This window comes from Anomaloglossus baeobatrachus, chromosome 12 (assembly GCF_048569485.1).
Source record: "Anomaloglossus baeobatrachus isolate aAnoBae1 chromosome 12, aAnoBae1.hap1, whole genome shotgun sequence".
NCBI classification, from domain to species: Eukaryota; Metazoa; Chordata; class Amphibia; order Anura; family Aromobatidae; genus Anomaloglossus; species Anomaloglossus baeobatrachus.
In genome coordinates, this window is record NC_134364.1 from 23,889,463 (window position 1) to 23,915,328 (window position 25,866).

Sequence of the window (25,866 nt, forward strand, 5' to 3'; positions counted from 1 at the left end):
CTCCGGGGCTTTAATAATTTTTAGTATATCCTAGTAGATAGCACTATTACTTCTGCACATAGGCAGCAGATAGTCCTGCTCCTCCCGTTCCCATAAATAGTCCAGTGGGAGGGGTCTGTTTGTGGCCCTGCCCATCAGTGTAAGGAGCGCAGCAGGGAACACTCACAGTCGGGGGCAGTATGCAATTACATTGCCATTTACAACCCGATCCTTCCAAAATACATAATCTAACCAGAATGCAGCGCAGGAGAAGGAAAGGATCTAAAAACATTTGGTGAAATATGTCAAAAGAAATCCTAAGCAGATAAATACAAACCCTTTAAAAAATAGCTTGTTAAAGGGGTTGTTAACTTTGAAGCACGGTCTTCCAAAAACAAGCTGACCACGGGATAGGTCGCCCCTCGGACCCCCGGCGTTCAGCTGTAACTTGTAAGGGAACCTGCCAGTGTTTGTGCTTCCCTACAGCGCCTCCACAGGGAGAATAGAGCATTACACACTTTCCATTTAAGTGATTGGTCTTTCTATTTCGTGCATTGACTGGTGTGATCCTTCTGAGTGGAGATGATCTCAGCAGCTGCTCTCTGCCCCAGGATTAACAGAAGAGGGTCCTAAATGGCTAAATCCCCCCCCCCCCCCCCGTTACCACATCACATTGGTCTTCAACTGTTGCAAAACTACAACTCCCAGCATGCTGGGAGTTGTAGTTTTGCAGGCGTTTGAATGCACAGCTGTCAATCATCCGTGGCTCTTCTGCATTGACCAATCGCTTGATACGTTTGATAACACGCGGTCAGTGTATATGTATTGATGGATGGTTTGTGCTTTGGTCGCTGCGTTTCCGGTCCCCCCCATACACAGAGTACCATAAAATGACAGATCTGCACAATAGACTAAGACAACTGAACCGAGACACACAGACATCGATGGACAGATCCGATCAGCGGAGAATTCTCTGTAGACGCAGACGAATTGGCACTGGGATCAGCTCTTGATGAGGGTCAAGAATTCTTCTCTAGTTTTGGGGTCCTCTCGGAAGACCCCCAGCATGGTGCTGGTCACCGTCTTGCTGTTCATCTTCTGAACTCCTCTCATGACCATACACATGTGACTGTGAGAAAAAAAAGAGACACATTAGGCTTTAGATCACGGCTATAAAGGCCATTTACCATGCTGTGTTATACCCCAGAGCTGCACTCTTAATTCTGCTCCTTCCATTTGGAAAATATTCTATCTTTTCACCCATTTTACAGAGATTACTCGATATTCCTGAGCTCTATGTGAGCTATTAAATCTTCAACTACAATTCTGGTGTCTTGCGTAGTAAAAGAGGCTTTATCCCCCTTATACTCCTGAGACCATATGTAACTGCTGTGTCCACGTCTCCAATACTTCCACCCCTGGATATTTCTCTCTTGGACTTGTTGGGCCTTATATTTGCCGTGTGGCTCTATACGGTGGAATCTTTTTAGCCTCTGAAACCGCCTTGCCCGTCCTCCCCTGTTCCATTTATATTAATGTATTAGCTGTACTACCCGGCTTCGCCCGGGTTAATAACTGTTGTTAACAAAATAGAATGTATTAACATTTCCGGGATAGAATGTATTAACTCCCGGGATAGTAACTGTCTCTCTGTTTCTCTCCCATTCTCTGTTTGTCTCCCCCTCTGTATATATCTCTCTCTCTTTGTCTGTCTCTTTCCCTGTCTGTCTCTGACTGTCTCTGTCTCTTTCTCCGTCTGTCTCAATCTCTTTCCCTGTCTATCTATCTCTTTCCCTGTCTGTCGATCTATCTCTGTCACTTTCCCTGTCTGTCTCTTTCCCTGTCTGTCTCTTTCCCTCTCTTTTCCTGTCTGTCTCTTTCCCTTTTTCCTTCTGTTTCTTTTCCTGTGTCTGTCTCTTTGTCTGTCTCTTTGTCTGTCTCTTTACCTGTCTTTGACTGTCTCTTACCCTGTCTGTCTCTTTTCCTTTCTTTCCCTGTCTGTCTGTTTCCCTGTGTCTGTCTATGTCTCTTTGTCTCTGTCTGTTTCTTTCCCTGTCAGTCTGTCTCTGTCTCTTTGTGTCTGTCTCTTACCCTGTCTGTCTGTTTCTTACCCTGTCTGTGTCTGCCTCTTTCCCTGTCTGTGTCTGTCTCTTTCCCTGGCTGCATAGTGACATGCCAACATTCCATATAAGGGCGTGGCTGCGCATTCTTCTGACTTTCTAGCTGCACTGTGGCTCCCAGCTCCATTCGCTTTAATGGAGGCAGTTTTTTTGGTGAATAACTGTAAAGAGCGGGGTAAAAATTTCCCCTCAAAACATAGCCTATGACGCTCTCGAGGTCCAGAAGTGTGAGTGTGCAAAATTTTGTGGCTGTAGCTGCGATGGTGCGGATGCCAATCCCGGACATACACACACACACACACATACATACACACACACACACATACACACATTCAGCTTTATATATTAGACTAGCTGTACTATCCGGCTTCGCCCGGGTTAATGACTGCTGTTAACAAAATAGAATGTATTAACAAACATGTATTCTGCACACAAAAACCACAAAACAAATAGATATAAATGTAATTATAATGTCTGTCTCCCCCTCTGTATCTCTCTCTCTCTCTTTGTCTGTCTGTCTCTTTCCCTGTCTATCTCTGACTGTCTCTGTCTCTTTCTCCGTCTGTCTCAATCTCTTTCCCTGTCTGTCTTATCTATCACTTTCCCTGTCTGTCTCTTTTCCTCTTTCTCTCTGTCTCTTTCCCGTGTCTGTCTCTTTGTCTCTTTACCTGTTTTTGTCTGTCTCTTACCCTGTCTGTCTCTTTCCCTCTCTTTCCATGTCTGTCTGTTTCCCTGTGTCTGTCTCTTTGTCTGTCTCTTTCCCTGTTTGTCTGTCTTTTTGTCTGTGTCTGCCTCTTTGTGTCGGTCTCTTACCCTGTCTATGTCTGTTTCTTACCCTGTCTGTGTCTGCCTCTTTCCCTGTCTGTGTCTGTCTCTTTCCCTGGCTGCATTGTGACACGCCAACATTCCATATAAGGGCGTGGATGCGCATTCTTCTGAAGTTCTGGCTGCACTGTGGCTCCCAGCTCCATTCGCTTTAATGGAGGCAGGTTTTTTGGTGATTAACTGTAAAGCACAGGGTTAAAATTTCCCCTCAAAACATAGCCTATGACGCTCTCGGGGCCCAGAAGCGTGAGTGTGCAAAATTTTGTGGCTGTAGCTGCGACGGTGCAGATGCCAATCCCAGACATACACACATACACACATTCAGCTTTATATATTAGACTAGCTGTATTAACCCGGGCGAAGCCGGGTAGTAACTGTTGTAAACAAAATAGAATGTATTAACAAAAATTTATTCTGCGCACAATATCCGCTGCCCGGGATAGTAACTGTCTCTCTGTTTCTCTCCCATTCTCTGTCTGTCTCCCCCTCTGTATATATCTCTCTGTCTCTCTCTCTATCTCTTTGTCTGTCTGTATCTTTCCCTGTCTGTCTCTGTCTCTTTCTCTGTCTGTCTCAATCTCTTTCCCTGTCTATCTATCTCTTTCCCTGTCTATCTCTGTCACTTTCGCTGTCTGTTTCTTTTCCTGTCTGTCTCTGTCCCTCTCTTTCCCGGTCTGTCTCTTTCCCTCTGTCTGTCTCTTTGTCTGTCTCTTTACCTGTCTTTGTCTGTCTCTTACCCTGTCTGTCTCTTTCCCTCTCTTTCCCTGTCTGTCTGTTTCCCTGTGTCTGTCTGTCTCTTTGTCTGTGTCTGTCTCTTTACCTGTCTGTGTCTGTCTCTTAACCTGTCTTTCTTTTTCCCTCTCTTTCCCTGTCTATTTCCCTCTCTTTCCCTGTCTGTCTGCTTCCCTGTGTCTGTCTATGTCTCTTTGTCTGTCTCTTTACCTGTCTGTGTCTGTCTCTTAACCTGTCTCTCTCTTTCCCTCTTTTTCCCTGTCTGTCTCTTTCCCTGTCAGTCTGTCTCTGTCTGTCTCTTTGTGTCTGTCTCTTACCCTGTCTGTGTCTGCCTTTTTCCCTGTCTGTGTCTGTCTCTTTCCCTGGCTGCATTGTGACACGCCAACATTCCATATAAGGGAGTGGCTGCGCATTCTTCTGGAGTTCTGGCTGCACTGCGGCTCCCAGCTCCATTCGTTTTATTGGAGGCAGATTTTTTGGCGAATAACTGTAAAGCGCGGGGTTAAAATTTCCCCTCAAAACATAGCCTATGACGCTCTCGGGGTCCAGACGTGTGAGTGTGCAAAATTTTGTGACTGTAGCTGCGACGGTGCAGATGCCAATCCCGGACATACACACATTCAGCTTTATATATTAGATTGATGTCAATAAGGGAGAACGTACGTTGCTTCCACCACCACTCCCACCCCGGCCGGCTGCAGGGCTTCTGTAATTGCAATGGCGATTTGTTTTGTAAGGCGTTCTTGAACTGTGGAAAGACCAAAAAACTCTGTAAATGTAGTTAAAAATGAAAACTTTTTACCAGCATCACCTTTTAATTCTAGCTTTGGGGATATATAACTTTGTAATAAAGCCTGTGAGCCCGGCTGTTCCTAATAACCCACAGAGAAAGTCTGCGAGTTCTGCTTCATCCCACCCACGCAGAGAGAGTGCCGGCCACTCCGCCCACGCAGAGAGAGTGCCGGCCACTCCGCCCACGCAGAGAGAGTGCCTGCAACTCCAGCTTGACTCCTCCCATGAAGAGAGAGTGCCTGCAACTCCAGCTTGACTCCTCCCATGAAAAGAGAGTGCCTGTGACTCCGGCTTGACCCTGCCCACGCAGAGTGTGACTGCAACTACACCGTGACCCATCCCACACAGTATACCTGCAACTCGGGCTTGAACCCACCCATGCAAAGAGAGTGCCTGCCACTCCGCCCACACAGAGAGAGTACATGTGACTCCAGCCTAACCCTGCCCACGCCCACGCATAGAAAACACATGTGACTCCGGCTTGACCCTGCCTATGAAGAAAGCGTGCCTGTGACTCAGACATGACCCCGCCCATACAAAGAATGCCAGTGGCTCTGACTTCAACCCGCCCACGCAGAAAATGCCTGTGACCCCACCCATGCAGACAGAGTGCCTGCGACTCAGACTTCACCCCGCTCACGTAGTGAGAGTGCCTGCGACTCGGACTTCACCCCGCTCACGTAGTGAGTGCCTGTGACTCGGACTTCACCCCGCTCACGTAGTGAGAGTGCCTGCGACTCGGACTTCACCCCGCTCACGTAGTGAGAGTGCCTGCGACTCGGACTTCACCCCGCTCACGTAGTGAGAGTGCCTGCGACTCGGACTTCACCCCGCTCACGTAGTGAGAGTGCCTGCGACTCGGACTTCACCCCGCTCACGTAGTGAGTGCCTGTGACTCTGGCTTGAGCCCACCCACGCAGAGGGAGTTCCTGTGGCTCCTGCTTCACCCCGCTCACGTAGTGAGAGTGCCTGCGACTCGGACTTCACCCCGCTCACGTAGTGAGTGCCTGTGACTCTGGCTTGAGCCCACCCACGCAGAGGGAGTTCCTGTGGCTCCTGCTTCACCTCACCACTCATAGAAATCAGCAGATTCTTCCATCTCACTTTATATACAGGCAGCGGTCCGTCACTTTGTGTGATAGGAGCAGAAGCAGGACTTGACTCTTTTTAGAGTGTGAGCTCCAGGACTCCTTTTAGGCTTTCAGAGTATTTAGATAATAGAGAGTCATGTATCCCTAAGCCCAGCGTCTCACCCGGATCCCATATTTCCCTAAGATAGAAACCTAAAAAGTTTCCTTAGAGAGCCTGGGAACATCCCATGGGAAGTGATTATAGTTTTCTTTCTTAAATCTGAGATGCTTCTAAATCCAGATGCTGTGTTTTTCTGCTGCACCATTCCCAATACTCTGCATAGACAAATATGTAAAAAAATAGCATGTTGGCGACCACTAGAGGGATCACAGTGCTTACACTGCACTCTATAGAGAGACAGTATGTAGTAACCTCATAAGCTCCCTCTAGTGGTGGCTGCAGGCAGAAGTTTATCATTCACCTATATGTCTATGCAGAGGATTTGGAATTCTGCATTAATAAAAAATGTGTTTTCATCAGAAATATAAGGAAATGATACTTAAAGGTGTATATTTTCATTAAATTCTCCATTTTTGTTGGATAGGGAAACGGGGTCAGTAATCCCACAAAGATTTTTAGGATTTACCTGGCGGCTGTTTTGTAATATGGAATCTAATACTGTCAGCTCTGATTTGTGACCTTCTAAATGTGCGGCATCCGGGTCACTGCTGAGATTGTGTTGTCAGAATAATTACTCTCTCTATAAAGGGCGCTCATGTCGCTGCTGGAGATAATCATGCCCTTTCTAGGAAGCTGCAATGTGATCTCTACCATCCGCTGACCTCCGACTCTAGGAACCACAGTGTAACTGGGCAGGAGAGTATTAGAGACGTCAGGATCCAGGCACAGGTTCCTTACCTTGTAGTCGTCTGCTGTAAATCTCCACGATCCTTAAAAAAAAAAAACAAAGACAATTTGTGTAGGTCATTGCTGTGCAGACATACGAAGAAGTCACGCAGAGTTGTAAAAAACATGTCTGCTGTCGTCAAAGAACAGCGCCACCCCTATCCACAGGTTGTGTGTGGTATTGCAGCTCAGCCCTATTCACTTCAATGGAGCTGCAATACCACATTTAACCTGTGAATAGGGGAGGCGCTGTCCTGGAAGAAAGCAGTCTTTTTTTTATTTAAGTGATGCAATATAAAGAATATAAGCTGTTGCATGTGTCAAGATACCTGATAGTTCTTTGAAGTTAATTTTTCTATGTCCAGTTGAAGAACAGGGGGCAATAATCTCCTGTAGCACCTGGGTTCATCCTCTCCAGTTCCTATACCCCTCCCCTTTTTTTATGCTGATGTACCACCACAGTGCACTCCTCCCCGATCCTGTTTGCTAACATTACAGAACATGTGCAGAGGTAAGGGCCCATGTGTGGCTTAGTGTTTCCTAACATTCCAGTACATGTAAACGCCCATATATGGCTTACTGTCTGCTAACATTCCAGTACTTGTGGAGAGGTAAACGCCCATATATGGCTTAGCCCCGCCCATGAGGAGCCATGATGTGTTTTATTTCTCTGCTGAATGTAATCTAAGCATATTTTAACGCTTACAAGTAAACAGAATTCCTAGAGAAATCTAATATAATCGACCCTCAACTTTTAAAGCTTTCTCAGTGGATATTGAAAAGGTCTTCCACTTTCTATTACTTTTTAGGCTTCAATTCTTCCTCATTCTTGGTGTCTCTACTCTGCTGTTAGTAAATGGGAACATTCATATTTACACTCAGAGGCTGGAACACATTAAGATCTAATACTTTGTAATAATTCAGTCCAATCTGGATAATACTTGGTGTGTTAGTCTCATAGCTTTCACGTTCGCTGATACATTGTAACAAACCATCAGTTCAATTTACAATGGAAGCACAGAGCTTTGTATAAAAGCTCTTTGTATGAAACAGTCAGGGTGATTTTATTTATATATATATATATATATATATATATACATACATACTTACACACACATATACATATATATATATATCTATATATCTATATACACATACATACACATATATATAATTATATACACACACACACACACACACACACACACACTTTATTTATATATATATATATATATATATATATATATATATATATATATATATATATATATATATATATATATATAAATATATATATAATTTCTTTTTTTCATCTTGTTATTCGGGAAGTTACTTCATTATTTTTTTAGATGCCCTAAAGCAATAAAAAAAATAAAATCTACACAACCTTCAAGTCCAGTCAATCTATGTAAAAAGGGATTTGCCTGCTCTGCGTTTTCTTATTACATGTATCATGCAGCCGTATAGACAGAAGCCTCGGCGGCATTAAATGTCAGATTTAATTGGAAAAAGTCTACACCGTGCGAGTAAAAGGCGAGGAGGAGAAAGGAACAAATGTTAAGCAAATAATCCTCGAGAATCCATTGTAAAAGTTTAAGGAAATGTTAAATGGAGGATTGGTGTAGGGATGAAGCCTCGGTCTGCAGGGGTAAACGCTCCGATAAGTCGTCACTCCGTCTGGGATTGTGATCTATGGGATGTGTCACAAAATAACGCCAGAAATATTTCCCTCATCTCAGTCTACGGCAGGAATTGAGTCAATGTTGGAGTACTTTTTTTTTGCAAAACTGTTCATACCCTATCATGAGGAATTGTTCTCTTTTTTTTTTTTTTTTTTAAAGGGTTGTCCAGAATTTTTTTAAAAATATGGTGGCTTTCAAAATGTGTCATTATAGCCCTGCTCCATTCACTCCAATGAGGGCTGATCCACAGGAGCGCACACTAGCGCTTTCAATGGGTCTATGAAAATTACAGAGCGCTTGGATGTCATGAGTGTACAGCACGTGATTAAAGGGGTTGTCCACTACTTTGATGGCTTATCCTCAGGATAGGTCATCAATGTGTGATGGGCCAGGGTCCGACACCCCACACCCCCGCCGATTAACTGCTCTCTGTGCCGCCGCCAGGAAATGCTCAATTCCAGAGCTGCTTAGTCTTCTGATAGCGGCCAAGTAATAAGGAGTGGGGGGACCCTTTGTGTGTGACATGGTCCCTGCTCCTCGGTAGTCGGAGACCCTGCTCCTCGGTAGTCAGGGACCCTGCTCCTCGGTAGTCAGGGACCCTGCTCCTCGGTAGTCGGGGACCCTGCGCCTCAGTAGTCGGGGACCCTGCGCCTCAATAGTCGGGGACCCTGCGTCTCAATAGTCGGGGACCCTGCGTCTCAATAGTCGGGGACCCTGCTCCTTGTTAGTTGGGACTCTTCTCCTTGGTAGTCGGGGACCCTGCTCCTCGGTAGTTGGGGACCCTGCTCCTCGTTAGTTGGGGACCCTGCGCATCGGTAGTTGTGACTCTGCTCCTCATTAGTCGTGACCCTGCGCATCGTTAGTTGGGGACCCTGCGCATCGGTAGTCGGGGACCCTGCGCCTCAGTAGTTGGGGACCCTGCTCCTCGTTAGTTGGGACTCTGCTCCTCGTTAGTTGGGGGTCCCTGCGCATCGTTAGTTGGGGACCCTGCTCCTCATTAGTCGGGGACCCTGCTCCTCATTAGTCGGGAACCCTGCTCCTCCTTAGTCTGGGACCCTGCTCCTCATTAGTCGAGACTCTGCTCCTCATTAGTCGGGACCCAGCGCATTGTTAGTCTGGGACCCTGCTCCTCGTTAGTTGGGGACCCTGCTCCTCATTAGTCGGGGACCCTGCTCCTCATTAGTCGTGACTCTGCTCCTCATTAGTCGTGACTCTGCTCCTCATTAGTCGTGACTCTGCTCCTCATTAGTCGTGACTCTGCTCCTCATTAGTCGTGACTCTGCTCCTCATTAGTCGTGACTCTGCTCCTCATTAGTCGTGACTCTGCTCCTCATTAGTCGTGACTCTGCTCCTCATTAGTCGGGGACCCTGCTCCTCATTAGTCGTGACTCTGCTCCTCATTAGTCGTGACTCTGCTCCTCATTAGTCGGGACCCTGCGCATCGGTAGTCGGGGACCCTGCTCATCGGTAGTCGGGGACCCTGCTCCTCGTTAGTTGGGGACCCTGCTCCTCATTAGTCGTGACTCTGCTCATTAGTCGTGACTCTGCTCCTCATTAGTCGGGACCCTGCGCATCAGTAGTCGGGGACCCTGCGCATCGGTAGTCGGGGACCCTGCTCATCGTTAGTTGGGGACCCTGCTCATCGGTAGTCGGGGACCCTGCTCATCGTTAGTCGGGGACCCTGCTCATCGTTAGTCGGGGACCCTGCTCCTCGTTAGTCGGGGACCCTGCTCCTCGTTAGTCGGGGACCCTGCTCCTCGTTAGTCGGGGACCCTGCTCCTCGTTAGTCGGGGACCCTGCTCCTCGTTAGACGGGGACCCTGCTCCTCGTTAGTCGGGGACCCTGCTCCTCGTTAGTCGGGGACCCTGCTCCTCGTTAGTTGGGGACCCTGCTCCTCGTTAGATGGGGACCCTGCTCCTCGTTAGTCGGGACCCTGCTCCTCGTTAGACGGGGACCCTGTTACTCGTTAGTTCGGGCCTATACATCTTTCTGATGAATGACCATGGCCGTCTCAGGTGACAGCGTTCTGATGAGGTTTTGATTTTTCATTAAATATCTTCTAAGAGAAAAGACTCGCCGATCGGCGTCTGCACTCACCTCGCCAGCTTACTGAGCCCCAGGACCTGTTTGTTTGGTAGATATCCTATATGTACCTGAAAAAACAAACAAACGATGAAACCCGAGCGCGAGATAATGAAGATTCACAGACACAAAGATGAGGAGACCGGGGTCAGCGATAACCCCAGCAGCACCGCCAGCAGCACCGCCATACCTTCCCAATGAAAGGAACCAGATGATGCTCACACATGGAAAACATGTCAATGTCCTTCACAATCACCATCTCATCGTGGTCTTCATCAAAGATGGCGTCATTCAACACATCTGCAGAAGAACAGAACACATTTATGGACACAAGATAAAAATAAATTTACAATAAAGGTAAACAGGAGAATAGAACCCTGCAGCAAGAAATAAGACACATTGTTATATAGGGGCAGTATTATAGCAGTTATATTCTTGTACATAGGGACAGTATTATAGCAGTTATATTCTTATACATAGGGGCAGTATTATAGCAGTTATATTCTTGTATATAGGGGGCAGTATTATAGCAGTTACATTCTTGTACATAGGGGCAGTATTATAGTAGTTTATATTCTTGTACATAGGGACAGTATTATAGTAGTTATATTCTTGTATATAGGGGGCAGTATTATAGCAGTTACATTCTTGTACATAGGGGCAGTATTATAGTAGTTATATTCTTGTATATAGGGGGCAGTATTATAGCAGTTACATTCTTGTACATAGGAGCAGTATTATAGTAGTTATATTCTTGTATATAGGGGGCAGTATTATAGCAGTTACATTCTTGTACATAGGGGCAGTATTATAGTAGTTTATATTCTTGTACATAGGGACAGTATTATAGTAGTTATATTCTTGTATATAGGGGGCAGTATTATAGTAGTTATATTCTTGTACATAGGAGCAGTATTATAGCAGTTACATTCTTGTACATAGGGGCAGGTATTATAGTAGTTATATTCTTGTACATAGGGGCAATATTATAGTAGTTATATTCTTGTACATAGGGGCAATATTATAGTAGTTATAGTCTTGTACATAGGGGGCAGTATTATAGTAGTTATATTCTTGTACATAGGAGCAGTATTATAGTAGCTATATTCTTGTACATAGGAGCAGTATTATAGTAGATATATTCTTGTAAATAGAGGCAGTATTATAGTAGTTATATTCTTGTACATAGGAGCAGTATTATAGTAGCTATATTCTTGTACATAGGAGCAGTATTATAGTAGTTCTATTCCTGTACATAGGGGCAATATTATAGTAGTTATATTCTTGTACATAGAGGCAGTATTATAGTAGATATATTCTTGTACATAGAGGCCGTATTATAGTAGTTATATTCTTGTACATAGGAGCAGTATTATAGTAGCTATATTCTTGTACATAGGGGGGCAATATTATAGTAGTTATATTCTTGTACATAGGGGCAATATTATAGTAGTTATATTCTTGTACATAGGGGCAGTATTATAGTAGTTATATTCTTGTACATTGGGGCAGTATTATAGTAGTTATATTCTTGTACATAGGGGGGCAATATTATAGTAGTTATATTCTTGTACATAGGAGCAGTATTATAGTAGTTATATTCTTGTACATAGGAGCAGTATTATAGTAGTTATATTCTTGTACATAGGAGCAGTATTATAGTAGTTATATTCTTGTACATAGGGGCAGTATTATTGTAGTTATATTCTTGTACATAGGAGCAGTATTATAGTAGTTATATTCTTGTACATAGGGGCAATATTATAGTAGTTATATTCTTGTACATAGGGTCAGTATTATAGTAGTTATATTCTTGTACATAGGGGCAGTATTATAGTAGTTATATTCTTGTACATAGGGGCAGTATTATAGTAGTTAAATTCTTGTACATAGGGGCAGTATTATAGTAGTTATATTCTTGTACATTGGGGCAGTATTATAGTAGTTATATTCTTGTACATAGGGGCAATATTATAGTAGTTATATTCTTGTAGATAGGAGCAGTATTATAGTAGTTATATTCTTGTACATAGGGGGGCAATATTATAGTAGTTATATTCTTGTACATAGGAGCAGTATTATAGTAGTTATATTCTTGTACATAGGGGCAGTATTATAGTAGTTATATTCTTGTACATAGGAGCAGTATTATAGTAGTTATATTCTTGTACATAGGAGCAGTATTATAGTAGTTATATTCTTGTACATAGGGGCAGTATTATAGTAGTTATATTCTTGTACATAGGGGCAATATTATAGTAGTTATATTCTTGTATATAGGGGCAGTATTATAGTAGTTATAGTTTGGTATATAGAGGGCAGTATTATAGTAGTTATATTCTTGTACATAGGGGCAGTATTATAGTAGTTATATTCTTGTACATAGGAGCAGTATTATAGTAGTTATATTCTTGTACATAGGAGCAGTATTATAGTAGTTATATTCTTGTACATAGGAGCAGTATTATAGTAGTTATAGTCTTGTACATAGGGGCAGTATTATAGTAGTTATATTCTTGTACATAGGAGCAGTATTATAGTAGTTATATTCTTGTACATAGGGGCAATATTATAGTAGTTATATTCTTGTACATAGGGTCAGTATTATAGTAGTTATATTCTTGTACATAGGGGCAGTATTATAGTAGTTATATTCTTGTACATAGGGGCAGTATTATAGTAGTTATATTCTTGTACATAGGGTCAGTATTATAGTAGTTATATTCTTGTACATTGGGGCAGTATTATAGTAGTTATATTCTTGTACATAGGGGCAATATTATAGTAGTTATATTCCTGTACATAGGGGCAGTATTATAGTAGTTATATTCTTGTACATAGGAGCAGTATTATAGTAGTTATATTCTTGTACATAGGGGGGCAATATTATAGTAGTTATATTCTTGTACATAGGGGGCAGTATTATAGTAGTTATATTCTTGTACATAGGGGGCAGTATTATAGTAGTTATATTCTTGTACATAGGAGCAGAATTATAGTAGTTATATTCTTGTACATAGGGTCAGTATTATAGTAGTTATATTCTTGTACATAGGAGCAGTATTATAGTAGTTATATTCTTGTACATAGGAGCAGTATTATAGTAGTTATATTCTTGTACATAGGAGCAGTATTATAGTAGTTATATTCTTGTACATAGGGGCAGTATTATAGTAGTTATATTCTTGTACATAGGGGCAGTATTATAGTAGTTATATTCTTGTACATAGGGGCAGTATTATAGTAGTTATATTCTTGTACATAGGAGCAGTATTATAGTAGTTATATTCTTGTACATAGGGGGCAGTATTATAGTAGTTATATTCTTGTACATAGGGGCAGTATTATAGTAGTTATATTCTTGTACATAGGAGCAGTATTATTGTAGTTATATTCTTGTACATAGGGGGCAGTATTATAGTAGTTATATTCTTGTACATAGGGGCAGTATTATAGTAGTTATATTCTTGTACATAGGGGCAGTATTATAGTAGTTATATTCTTGTACATAGGAGCAGTATTATAGTAGTTATATTCTTGTACATAGGAGCAGTATTATAGTAGTTATATTCTTGTACATAGGAGCAGTATTATAGTAGTTATATTCTTGTACATAGGGGCAGTATTATAGTAGTTATATTCTTGTACATAGGAGCAGTATTATAGTAGTTATATTCTTGTACATAGGGGCAGTATTATAGTAGTTATATTCTTGTACATAGGGGCAGTATTATAGTAGTTATATTCTTGTACATAGGGGCAGTATTATAGTAGTTATATTCTTGTACATTGGGGCAGTATTATAGTAGTTATATTCTTGTACATAGGGGCAGTATTATAGTAGTTATATTCTTGTACATAGGGGCAATATTATAGTAGTTATATTCTTGTACATAGGGGCAGTATTATAGTAGTTATATTCTTGTACATAGGAGCAGTATTATAGTAGTTATATTCTTGTACATAGGGGGGCAATATTATAGTAGTTATATTCTTGTACATAGGGGGCAGTATTATAGTAGTTATATTCTTGTACATAGGGGGCAGTATTATAGTAGTTATATTCTTGTACATAGGGGGCAGTATTATAGTAGTTATATTCTTGTACATAGGGGCAGTATTATAGTAGTTATATTCTTGTACATAGGGGCAGTATTATAGTAGTTATATTCTTGTACATAGGAGCAGTATTATAGTAGTTATATTCTTGTATATAGGGGGCAGTGTTATAGTAGTTATATTCTTGTACATAGGGGCAGTATTATAGTAGTTATATTCTTGTACATAGGGGGCAGTATTATAGTAGTTATATTCTTGTATATAGGGGCAGTATTATAGTAGTTATAGTTTGGTATATAGAGGGCAGTATTATAGTAGTTATAGTTTGGTATATAGAGGGAAGTATTATAGTAGTTATATTCTTGTACATAGGGGGCAGTATTATAGTAGTTATATTCTTGTACATAGGGGGCAGTATTATAGTAGTTATATTCTTGTACATAGGAGCAGTATTATTGTAGTTATATTCTTGTACATAGGGGGCAGTATTATAGTAGTTATATTCTTGTACATAGGGGGCAGTATTATAGTAGTTATATTCTTGTACATAGGAGCAGTATTATTGTAGTTATATTCTTGTACATAGGAGCAGTATTATTGTAGATATATTCTTGTACATAGGAGCAGTATTATTGTAGTTATATTCTTGTACATAGGGGGCAGTATTATAGTAGTTATATTCTTGTACATAGGGGGCAGTATTATAGTAGTTATATTCTTGTACATAGGAGCAGTATTATAGTAGTTATATTCTTGTACATAGGGGGCAGTATTATAGTAGTTATATTCTTGTACATAGGGGGCAGTATTATAGTAGTTATATTCTTGTACATAGGAGCAGTATTATTGTAGTTATATTCTTGTACATAGGAGCAGTATTATTGTAGTTATATTCTTGTACATAGGGGGCAGTATTATAGTAGTTATATTCTTGTACATAGGGGGCAGTATTATAGTAGTTATATTCTTGTACATAGGAGCAGTATTATTGTAGTTATATTCTTGTGCATAGGGGGCAGTATTATAGTAGTTATATTCTTGTACATAGGGGGGAGTATTATAGTAGTTATATTCTTGTACATAGGAGCAGTATTATTGTAGTTATATTCTTGTACATAGGGGGCAGTATTATAGTAGTTATATTCTTGTACATAGGGGGCAGTATTATAGTAGTTATATTCTTGTACATAGGAGCAGTATTATAGTAGTTATATTCTTGTACATAGGGGGCAGTATTATAGTAGTTATATTCTTGTACATAGGAGCAGTATTATTGTAGTTATATTCTTGTACATAGGAGCAGTATTATTGTAGATATATTCTTGTACATAGGGGGCAGTATTATAGTAGTTATATTCTTGTACATAGGGGCAGTATTATAGTAGTTATATTCTTGTACATAGGGGCAGTATTCCAGTATTATAGTAGTATAAAAATTGTTTCCTTATTACAATTTACTCTTAGAAAGTGTAATGTGTTTCCTTTAAGAAAGTGAAGCAATATATTGATTTTCGCTGATTTCTGGCTCTTGTTATTTTCTGGCCGCTTTTCTCCTATCTATGAGCAGAACAGACACTGATAACAGGACAGTTTAATTTCCGGCGTCCCGGTCGCCCATATAGGTCGCCGTGGAAACACAAACGTGCGTCATTTTCCTCCTTTCATTAAGTTAATGACACTTTGGATGTTGTTTGCTTCGTATTTTAGCTGAAATGAAAGAAGTTGATGACTTCAGTCTGACATGACATCTATCAATTAGAAGCAATTACATGGGGGCGGCCAGACAGGAACACTAGGATTTACTGCCCAATTTATTAGTCGTCCTGTCCGTGAGGCACATTATATAGAGGCGGTGACTTACACATTACACTATATGGCAGCATAAATAATACCGCCACCCCTGGTGGTCACTGCCCCAATCCAGCTAAATTCTTCAAATACAAAAAATATCAATTTTAATATTTTCGTAAAGAACAAAATTGTCATCAGTGAGAATTTCATAATTAAAGAGACGACACCAAAATCTGCGGTGAAAAATGTCATAAAACGTTTTGTTCAGTGGAACTGGATGTTGTGTAACTAATGACGAGAAACACGTGAGCCATCGATCTGATCGCCCCGGTCACGGGATGAAAGGTCGACAGATTCCTGGAATCACCAAAGTTCAGTAGATAATATCCCTCTGATATCAGTATCCAAAGGGCGGAAGAGAGGGGCGGAGGAGAGGGGCGCAAGAGAGGGGCGCAAGAGAGGGGCGCAAGAGAGGGGCGCAAGAGAGGGGCGCAAGAGAGGGGCGCAAGAGAGGGGCGCAAGAGAGGGGCGCAAGAGAGGGGCGCAAGAGAGGGGCGGAAGAGAGGGGCGGAAGAGAGGGGCGGAAGAGAGGGGCGGAAGAGAGGGGCGGAAGAGAGGGGCGGAAGAGAGGGGCGGAAGAGAGGGGCGGAAGAGAGGGGCGCAAGAGAGGGGCGCAAGAGAGGGGCGCAAGAGAGGGGCGCAAGAGAGGGGCGGAGGAGAGGGGCGGAGGAGAGGGGCGGAGGAGAGGGGCGGAGGAGAGGGGCGCAAGAGATGGGCGCAAGAGATGGGCGCAAGAGAGGGGCGGAGGAGAGGGGCGGAGGAGAGGGGCGGAAGAGAGGGGCGGAAGAGAGGGGCGGAAGAGAGGGGCGGAAGAGAGGGGCGGAAGAGAGGGGCGGAGGAGAGGGGCGCAAGAGAGGGGCGCAAGAGAGGGGCGCAAGAGAGGGGCGCAAGAGAGGGGCGCAAGAGAGGGGCGCAAGAGAGGGGCGGAGGAGAGGGGCGCAAGAGATGGGCGCAAGAGAGGGGCGCAAGAGAAAGGCGGAGGAGAGGGGCGGAGGAGAGGGGCGCAAGAGAGGGGCGCAAGAGAGGGGCGGAAGAGAGGGGCGGAAGAGAGGGGCGCAAGAGAGGGGCGCAAGAGAGGGGCGCAAGAGAGAAGCGGAGGAGAGGGGCGGAAGAGAGGGGCGGAAGAGAGGGGCGGAGGAGAGGGGCGGAAGAGAGGGGCGCAGGAGAGGGGCGGAGGAGAGGGGCGCAGGAGAGGGGCGCAGGAGAGGGGCGGAGGAGAGGGGCGGAGGAGAGGGGCGCAGGAGAGGGGCGCAGGAGAGGGGCGCAGGAGAGGGGCGGAAGAGAGGGGCGGAAGAGAGGGGCGGAAGAGAGGGGCGGAAGAGAGGGGCGGAGGAGAGGGGCGCAGGAGAGGGGCGGAGGAGAGGGGCGGAGGAGAGGAGCGCAAGAGAGGGGCGGAAGAGAGGGGCGGAGGAGAGGGGCGGAAGAGAGGGGCGGAGGAGAGGGGCGGAGGAGAGGGGCGGAAGAGAGGGGCGGAAGAGAGGGGCGGAAGAGGGGCAGAGGAGAGGGGCGGAGGAGAGGGGCGCAAGAGAGGGGCGGAAGAGAGGGGCGGAAGAGAGGGGCGGAAGAGGGGCGGAAGAGAGGGGCGGAAGAGAGGGGCGGAGGAGAGGGGCGGAGGAGAGGGGCGCAAGAGAGGGGCGCAAGAGAGGGGCGCAAGAGAGAAGCGGAGGAGAGGGGCGCAAGAGAGGGGCGGAAGAGAGGGGCGGAAGAGAGGGGCGGAGGAGAGGGGCGCAAGAGAGAGGCGGAAGAGAGGGGCGGAAGAGAGGGGCGGAAGAGAGGGGCGGAAGAGAGGGGCGGAGGAGAGGGGCGGAGGAGAGGGGCGCAAGAGAGGGGCGCAAGAGAGGGGCGCAAGAGAGGGGCGGAGGAGAGGGGCGGAAGAGAGGGGCGGAAGAGAGGGGCGGAGGAGAGGGGCGGAAGAGAGGGGCGGAGGAGAGGGGCGGAGGAGAGGGGCGGAGGAGAGGGGCGCAAGAGCAGGGCAGACGAGCGGAGTGGTAGAGCAGGGCAGACGAGCTGGGCAGAGGAGTGAGGCGACAAAGGAGCGGGGCAGTGGAGGAGCGTGGTGGAGGAGTAAGGTGGAGGAGCGAGCAGAGGAGTGGGGCGGAAGAGGGAGGTGGAGGAGCGAGGCAGAAGAGCAGGGCAGAGGAACAAGGCGGAGGAGCGAGGCGGAGGAGCAGGGCAGAGGAGTGAGGCAGAAGAGCAAGGCGGAGGAGCGGGGCAGAGGAATGAGGCAGAGGAACGAGGCGAGGAGTGGGGCAGAGGAGTGAGGTGGCGGAGGAGTAAGGGGGAGAGGAGCAGGAGGGAAAAGGGGAAAAGGATCGGGGGAAGAGGAGCAGGGGAGAGAGTAGTGAGACTCATGTGGTTGTGTCTGGTATTGTTGTAGCTTAGCCACATTTCTAACAGAGGCCATGGATGACCCCTTTGGACGCCATAAAATGTCACTTTCTTCGTCCTAGACTTAAGTGTTAAGGAACATTGATATTCCATTCCATAAGACCCATTTGCGGCCACGTCTGACTACACACATATGGATGACTCAAATTTACATTTGGAAATAAAGTAGGATTTTTCTTCTGGCGGTGTGCGGTGCGTAACGCACGTCCCTTTCATTATCCTTCAATGGAACCTGGAAATGTGGCTCGGATTGTCTAATGTCAGGAAGCGTTTATGTGGCAGCTGCACAGCCGCGGTGACTGTATACGGCATATACCGAGTCACCAAACAAACGCCAGGTGCAGCCGGAGAAAACACACAAAGCCCTTTATGTGAGCGACGCACGGAGCGAGTGACAGCGACATGAATGGTGAGAGTGATGGCTGGAGGCAGCGAGACGGGAAATGAGATATATCTCTATAGAAACACCGCTCTGCCGAGGAATACAGGAACCCGCAGTAAAAGATTCTGCAATAATGTGACGTAAGGGATTTAAAAAAAAAATCCATGATGGAGTCGGGGTCAGCTGAGGGCAAAAGCGGAAATTTTGTTATCTTATCAGCCAATAAAATATAACATTAATGGGAGCAGATTCCCCTGACGAGTGGATAGATATGAGAACCGTCTGCTCAGGATATTCGCCATCCCTTCCCCCACTCATTTACCGCCTTCTCTCTCCACTCCGCCCAATGTATGAAATATATACACACAATATATACACACATAGCTGTGAATGTTACTTAAGGGGGAATTCTACTCCCTAAAATACAGCTCATTCATTGTATGATGAAATGTTACACAATTTTCCAATTTCTGTGTCCATTTCTTATGGGTTTTAAATTATCTTCTTGCTGTCATTTATTAGGAACTGGCAATGTTGAGCCATGTGGATATTTATACTGTATGCAAGATACAGCGCTGATAACTGTACTGTGACGAGCAGTACACCTGTGTGCAAGATACAGCGCTGATAACTGTACAGTGACGAGCAGTACACCTGTGTGCAAGATACAGCGCTGATAACTGTACTGTGACAAGCAGTACACCTGTGTGCAAGATACAGCGCTGATAACTGTACAGTGACGAGCAGTACTCCTGTGTGCAAGATACAGCGCTGATAACTGTACAGTGACGAGCAGTACTCCTGTGTGCAAGATACAGCGCCGATAACTGTACTGTGATGAGCAGTACACCTGTGTGCAAGATATAGCGCTGATAACTGTACAGTGACGAGCAGTACTCCTGTGTGCAAGATACAGCGCTGATAACTGTACAGTGACGAGCAGTACACCTGTGTGCAAGATACAGCGCTGATAACTGTACAGTGACGAGCAGTACACCTGTGTGCAAGATATAGCGCTGATAACTGTATTGTGACAAGCAGTACTCCTGTGTGCAAGATACAGCGCTGATAACTGTACTGTGACGAGCAGTACTGCTGTGTGCAAGATACAGCGCTGATAACTGTACTGTGACGAGCAGTACACCTGTGTGCAAGATACAGCGCTGATAACTGTATTGTGACGAGCAGTACACCTGTATGCAAGATATAGCGCTGATAACTGTACTGTGACGAGCAGTACACCTGTGTGCAAGATATAGCGCTGATAACTGTACAGTGACGAGCAGTACTCCTGTGTGCAAGATATAGCGCTGATAACTGTACTGTGACGAGCAGTACACCTGTGTGGAAGATATAGCGCTGATAACTGTATTGTGACAAGCAGAACTCCTGTGTGCAAGATACAGCGCTGATAACTGTACTGTGATGAGCAGTACACCTGTGTGCAAGATACAGCGCTGATAACTGTACAGTGACGAGCAGTACTCCTGTGTGCAAGATATAGCGCTGATAACTGTACTGTGACGAGCAGTACACCTGTGTGCAAGATATAGCGCTGATAACTGTACTGTGACGAGCAGTACTCCTGTGTGCAAGATACAGCGCTGATAACTGTACAGTGATGAGCAGTAGTCCTGTGTGCAAGATATAGCGCTGATAACTGTACTGTGACGAGCAGTACACCTGTGTGCAAGATATAGCGCTGATAACTGTACTGTGACGAGCAGTACTCCTGTGTGCAAGATACAGCGCTGATAACTGTACAGTGACGAGCAGTACTTCTGTGTGCAAGATACAGCGCCGATAACTGTACAGTGACGAGCAGTACACCTGTGTGCAAGATATAGCGCTGATAACTGTATCGTGACAAGCAGTACTCCTGTGTGCAAGATACAGCGCTGATAACTATATTGTGATGAGCAGTACACCTGTGTGCAAGATATAGAGGTGATAACTATACTGTGACGAGCAGTACACCTGTGTGCAAGATATAGCGCTGATAACTGTACAGTGACGAGCAGTACTCCTGTGTGCAAGATATAGCGCTGATAACTGTACTGTGACGAGCAGTACTCCTGTGTGCAAGATATAGCGCTGATAACTGTACTGTGACGAGCAGTACACCTGTGTGCAAGATATAGCGCTGATAACTGTATTGTGACAAGCAGTACTCCTGTGTGCAAGATACAGCGCTGATAACTGTACTGTGACGAGCAGTACTCCTGTGTGCAAGATACAGCGCTGATAACTGTACTGTGACGAGCAGTACACCTGTGTGCAAGATACAGCGCTGATAACTGTATTGTGACGAGCAGTACACCTGTGTGCAAGATACAGCGCTGATAACTGTACTGACGAGCAGTACTCCTGTGTGCAAGATATAGCGCTGATAACTGTACTGTGACGAGCAGTACTCCTGTGTGCAAGATACAGCGCTGATAACTGTACAGTGACGAGCAGTACTCCTGTGTGCAAGATATAGCGCTGATAACTGTACTGTGACGAGCAGTACTCCTGTGTGCAAGATATAGCGCTGATAACTGTACTGTGACGAGCAGTACTCCTGTGTGCAAGATACAGCGCTGATAACTGTACTGTGACGAGCAGTACTCCTGTGTGCAAGATACAGCGCTGATAACTGTACTGTGACGAGCAGTACTCCTGTGTGCAAGATACAGCGCTGATAACTGTACTGTGACGAGCAGTACACCTGTGTGCAAGATACAGCGCTGATAACTGTATTGTGACGAGCAGTACACCTGTGTGCAAGATACAGCGCTGATAACTGTACAGTGACGAGCAGTACTCCTGTGTGCAAGATATAGCGCTGATAACTGTACTGTGACGAGCAGTACACCTGTGTGCAAGATATAGCGCTGATAACTGTACTGTGACGAGCAGTACTCCTGTGTGCAAGATACAGCGCTGATAACTGTACTGTGACGAGCAGTACTCCTGTGTGCAAGATATAGCGCTGATAACTGTACAGTGACGAGCAGTACTTCTGTGTGCAAGATACAGCGCCGATAACTGTACAGTGACGAGCAGTACACCTGTGTGCAAGATATAGCGCTGATAACTGTATCGTGACAAGCAGTACTCCTGTGTGCAAGATACAGCGCTGATAACTATATTGTGATGAGCAGTACACCTGTGTGCAAGATATAGAGGTGATAACTATACTGTGACGAGCAGTACACCTGTGTGCAAGATACAGCGCTGATAACTGTACTGTGACGAGCAGTACACCTGTGTGCAAGATATAGCGCTGATAACTGTATTGTGACGAGCAGTACACCTGTGTGCAATATACAGCACTGATAACTATACTGTGATGAGCAGTACACCTGTGTGCAAGACATAGTGCTGATAACTATACTGTGACGAGCAGTACACCTGTGTGCAAGATATAGCGCTGATAACTGTATTGTGACGAGCAGTACACCTGTGTGCAAGATATAGCGCTGATAACTGTATTGTGACGAGCAGTACACCTGTGTGCAAGATATAGCGCTGATTATACTGTGACGAGCAGTACACCTGTGTGCAAGATAGAGCGCTGATAACTGTACTGGGACGAGCAGTACTCCTGTGTGCAAGATACAGCACCGATAACTATACTGCTCAAAAAAATAAAGGGAACACTAACATACCATTTTGTTGTTTGTGTTCCCTTTATTTTTTTGAGCAGTATACAGTATACAGTGTATCCACCCATATCCTGTCCACCACCATTAACCATTGACCATTGAGAACGGCGGTAGCTATAGGCATAGAAGTGGTGTCTAGGTATAGTAAAGTAGCTATGCGCTATGCAATGAAACCACCTATAGCGCCACCTGGTGGAAAACAACGGAGTTAGCATTTTTATTTCAAAAACGGAACGAGAGAGAGAAAAATAGTGAATTACAAAGTTGCAGGGCATCATCAATTCAATACGAATACAACACACAGTTGTACGGCTCTGCACAGTATGGTCATCAGTGCTCTGTCCTGAACACACAGTTGTACGGCTCTGCACAGTATATTCATCAGTGCTCTGTTTCAGCGCTGATAACTGTACTGTGACGAGCCCTACACCTATGTGCAAGATACAGGGCTGATAACTGTACTGTGACGAGCCCTACACCTATGTGCAAGATACAGGGCTGATAACTGTACTGTGACGAGCCCTACACCTATGTGCAAGATACAGGGCTGATAACTGTACTGTGACGAGCCCTACACCTATGTGCAAGATACAGGGCTGATAACTGTACTGTGACGAGCCCTACACCTATGTGCAAGATACAGGGCTGATAACTGTACTGTGACGAGCCCTACACCTATGTGCAAGATACAGCGCTGATAACTGTACTGTGACGAGCCGTATACCTGTGTGTTCATTCCATGACCAGGACAATGAGGCTATCTCCACATGGGATTGATACACTCTAGATTAGCCACAACCACACAATCTGCCCCAGATCACTCATTAGTTGTGTAACGTCTGCAGATTTTCTGCGGAGTGAAATTCTGCATCGCAGCTCAATTCCTTTGCTGAAACAGGAATATGTGAAAGCGACATACAGACCCTATCCGGCGGCCACGTGGATTTCTTACAATATCTTACCACGGAGCCACATAGGTCTGTATAGGAGCTGTGTACATAAAACAATAGGAGATATTTCAACAAGATTTTTTTGCAAATTTGTGTCATTTTTTATGAATTCATTGGAACAATAATTTAAAGAATGTGTGTAAATGTGCGCACCCATTAGTTTTAGGCAGAAAGGACGCCCAAGTCAAATACTTTTGTTTTCTTCTCTCTGAACTCTCCCTTTCTCTTTCCAATGCATTGTCGTAGGTTGAGACATCTTTGTCAGTCCCATAGACCTTGGATGGAGCCGCAGGGCAATTGCATGACCATCGCTCCATTCAAATGCCTTAAGGGCAGAGGGGTTGGGACCCCTGATCTAGTGCTCGGTGGGATCCCAACAGTCAGACCCTCCTATCATTTATTGCTACATTTTCTGTTAAACTCTCCACTTCAAATTTATAATAAGTTTAAAAGACTGGATATCAAATATGAATGAGCCAATGAGCAGAAACAATTGGATAAGATTTTGCTAATTCTGGGCAGATACCAAGTGATGTTATTTTTTTTCGGTGTCATTTATCCCTGTGATGTGATTGGTTGATAAGCAGAGGCCTGACGCTCTCACTCCCCTCTTTCCAACCAATAGCTTATGACCATTCCATTGTGACATCGTCTACGTATCGACGATAGACCGTTTTTGCTGAATTTCTCCAGCTTTGCTATTTTTTTGGGCAGCTAAGACTCTTTTAAGAGCAGAAAATATTAAAAAGACACTAAACCTGCAGTGCAAACAAATGGCGTCTACTGTTCCCTGTTCTCAGCCATTTCAAATGAGAGAAAAAGGAGTGTAAAGTTATTTAATGGGAAAAATCTCTGCCACCCGTCCTGATCACTGTTACTGTATCTATCATATTTCCCGTCCTGTGGTTCTCCAGATACGTCTGATATCAGCTGCTCGGATTATAACGCCACTGTATATTATAAGCTGCTGAAATGACCATTTCATGGTCTGGAAATTTGCTACAATTCAACCCTTCTTAATGGAAAAACTGGTTGACAACTATGTCATCCCTATGAATCCGATAAAGGTTGTCATCCAGTTGTTCCCGGGATCATGAACTATACATCTGTGTATATAGGTAGATTAGGTCAGGGGATCATGGAAAAACACCCCTGAGGGTGTAAAGGCAGCCACATTGGTTGTCAGCCAGGTTTTTCCAGATATGGAAGACTCTAGGCACAAACGTTCTGCATACCGGGAATCCATCAAGAAACTTGCATCAATTTACCTAAAACTTTGACTTGCAGAGTTGTCAAACTCCCAGAAAGACCTTAGAAGCATTGTGTGTTGCAAGGCATGCTGAAAATTGCAGTTCCCCCCCACTAATCTTCCCCATAATTAAGCACTTACCAGATATTGTCTCTTGGTAGCCCTTGGTGAAGAACTGCATGGCGGTCGCTGCCCTCCATGGAGTTTTGAGTAGTCCCTGCCTTCCAGGGTCTTCTCCAAGTGCCCTCAGGATGGTACTATAAGCGGCTGCCAGGGAAGGAAGGTTCAGTTCATTGTCCTCCTCACTGCGAGTCCTTTCCTCTCTCCAGCTCTCCAGGGGTGGAGTGCTCACCTCCGACCTGCCCCGATCTACCCGACTCATCGCCATGGAAGACTCTTTCTTATCTTCTTGTAGAAATCCATTACAGTTGACCGGTTTCTTCTCCGGTAAAGACCTTGACTTGACTGGATCCATGTCCAGGGTCAACTAAGGTGGGAAGAATAATCTGTGTCCCTCTACTAAGAAGCCTTCCTGTAGGTGTCAACTTCAGGAAAGTTCAGAAAGTTCATCGCCTGCTCAATGTCCAACCAGGTCTGTCATCAGGGTCCTCAAGGAGGAGGAGGTTGGCAAGAAATACCCTACAATATAAGATCTAGGACGCGTGACGAGCTATATACTACAGTCATAAAATCTTACCCTGAGCTGACATCTCGGACCTTGACTTGAGGTTTGGATGTCGAGAGCTGTCAGGCAGAAGATGGAATGGGCAGCGAGTCAATAGGAGCGTGAAGACCTCCGCTCACTCCGGCAAGTGCTCTGGGGCTTCTAGGTCAGCGCCAACGTTCCAGGTCTCCGACAATTCAATTCCAAGTCTCGAGATGCAGAAGAGATGGGCAGCCTCCTGCTACTTTTGGATAGATTGTGATCCCTTCGATGCACACGTGTGTGGCCAAGAAGGCTCGGAGATCCCGGGCACACATGCACTCTATTGCACAAGTCCCTGAGCTTTGCTCTCCTCTCAGATCTCAGCAGGTTGCAGCTCCTTTATGTAGCTTACCGGACAGCCCATTCTTTTACACAACCCTCATTGGCCGGTGCACGGTGTGCGTCACTGACATCTTGTAAGAGGATCAGGGAGGAGAATGAG

General features: G+C 44.9%; 1 protein-coding gene across 1 annotated transcript; it reads right to left on the reverse strand.

Moving 5' to 3' along the window:
- Nucleotides 1-678: 678 nt before the first annotated feature.
- On the reverse strand, nt 679-25,756 carry GCH1 (GTP cyclohydrolase 1). Its single transcript, XM_075330855.1, has 6 exons — nt 24,860-25,756; nt 10,380-10,489; nt 10,205-10,260; nt 6,438-6,469; nt 4,320-4,404; nt 679-1,108 (listed from the first exon to the last, which is right to left on the reverse strand). The coding sequence occupies exons 1-6, from the start codon at nt 25,191-25,193 to the stop codon at nt 982-984; spliced, it is 744 nt and encodes a 247-aa protein (XP_075186970.1). The 5' UTR covers nt 25,194-25,756; the 3' UTR covers nt 679-981.
- Nucleotides 25,757-25,866: the final 110 nt, after the last annotated feature.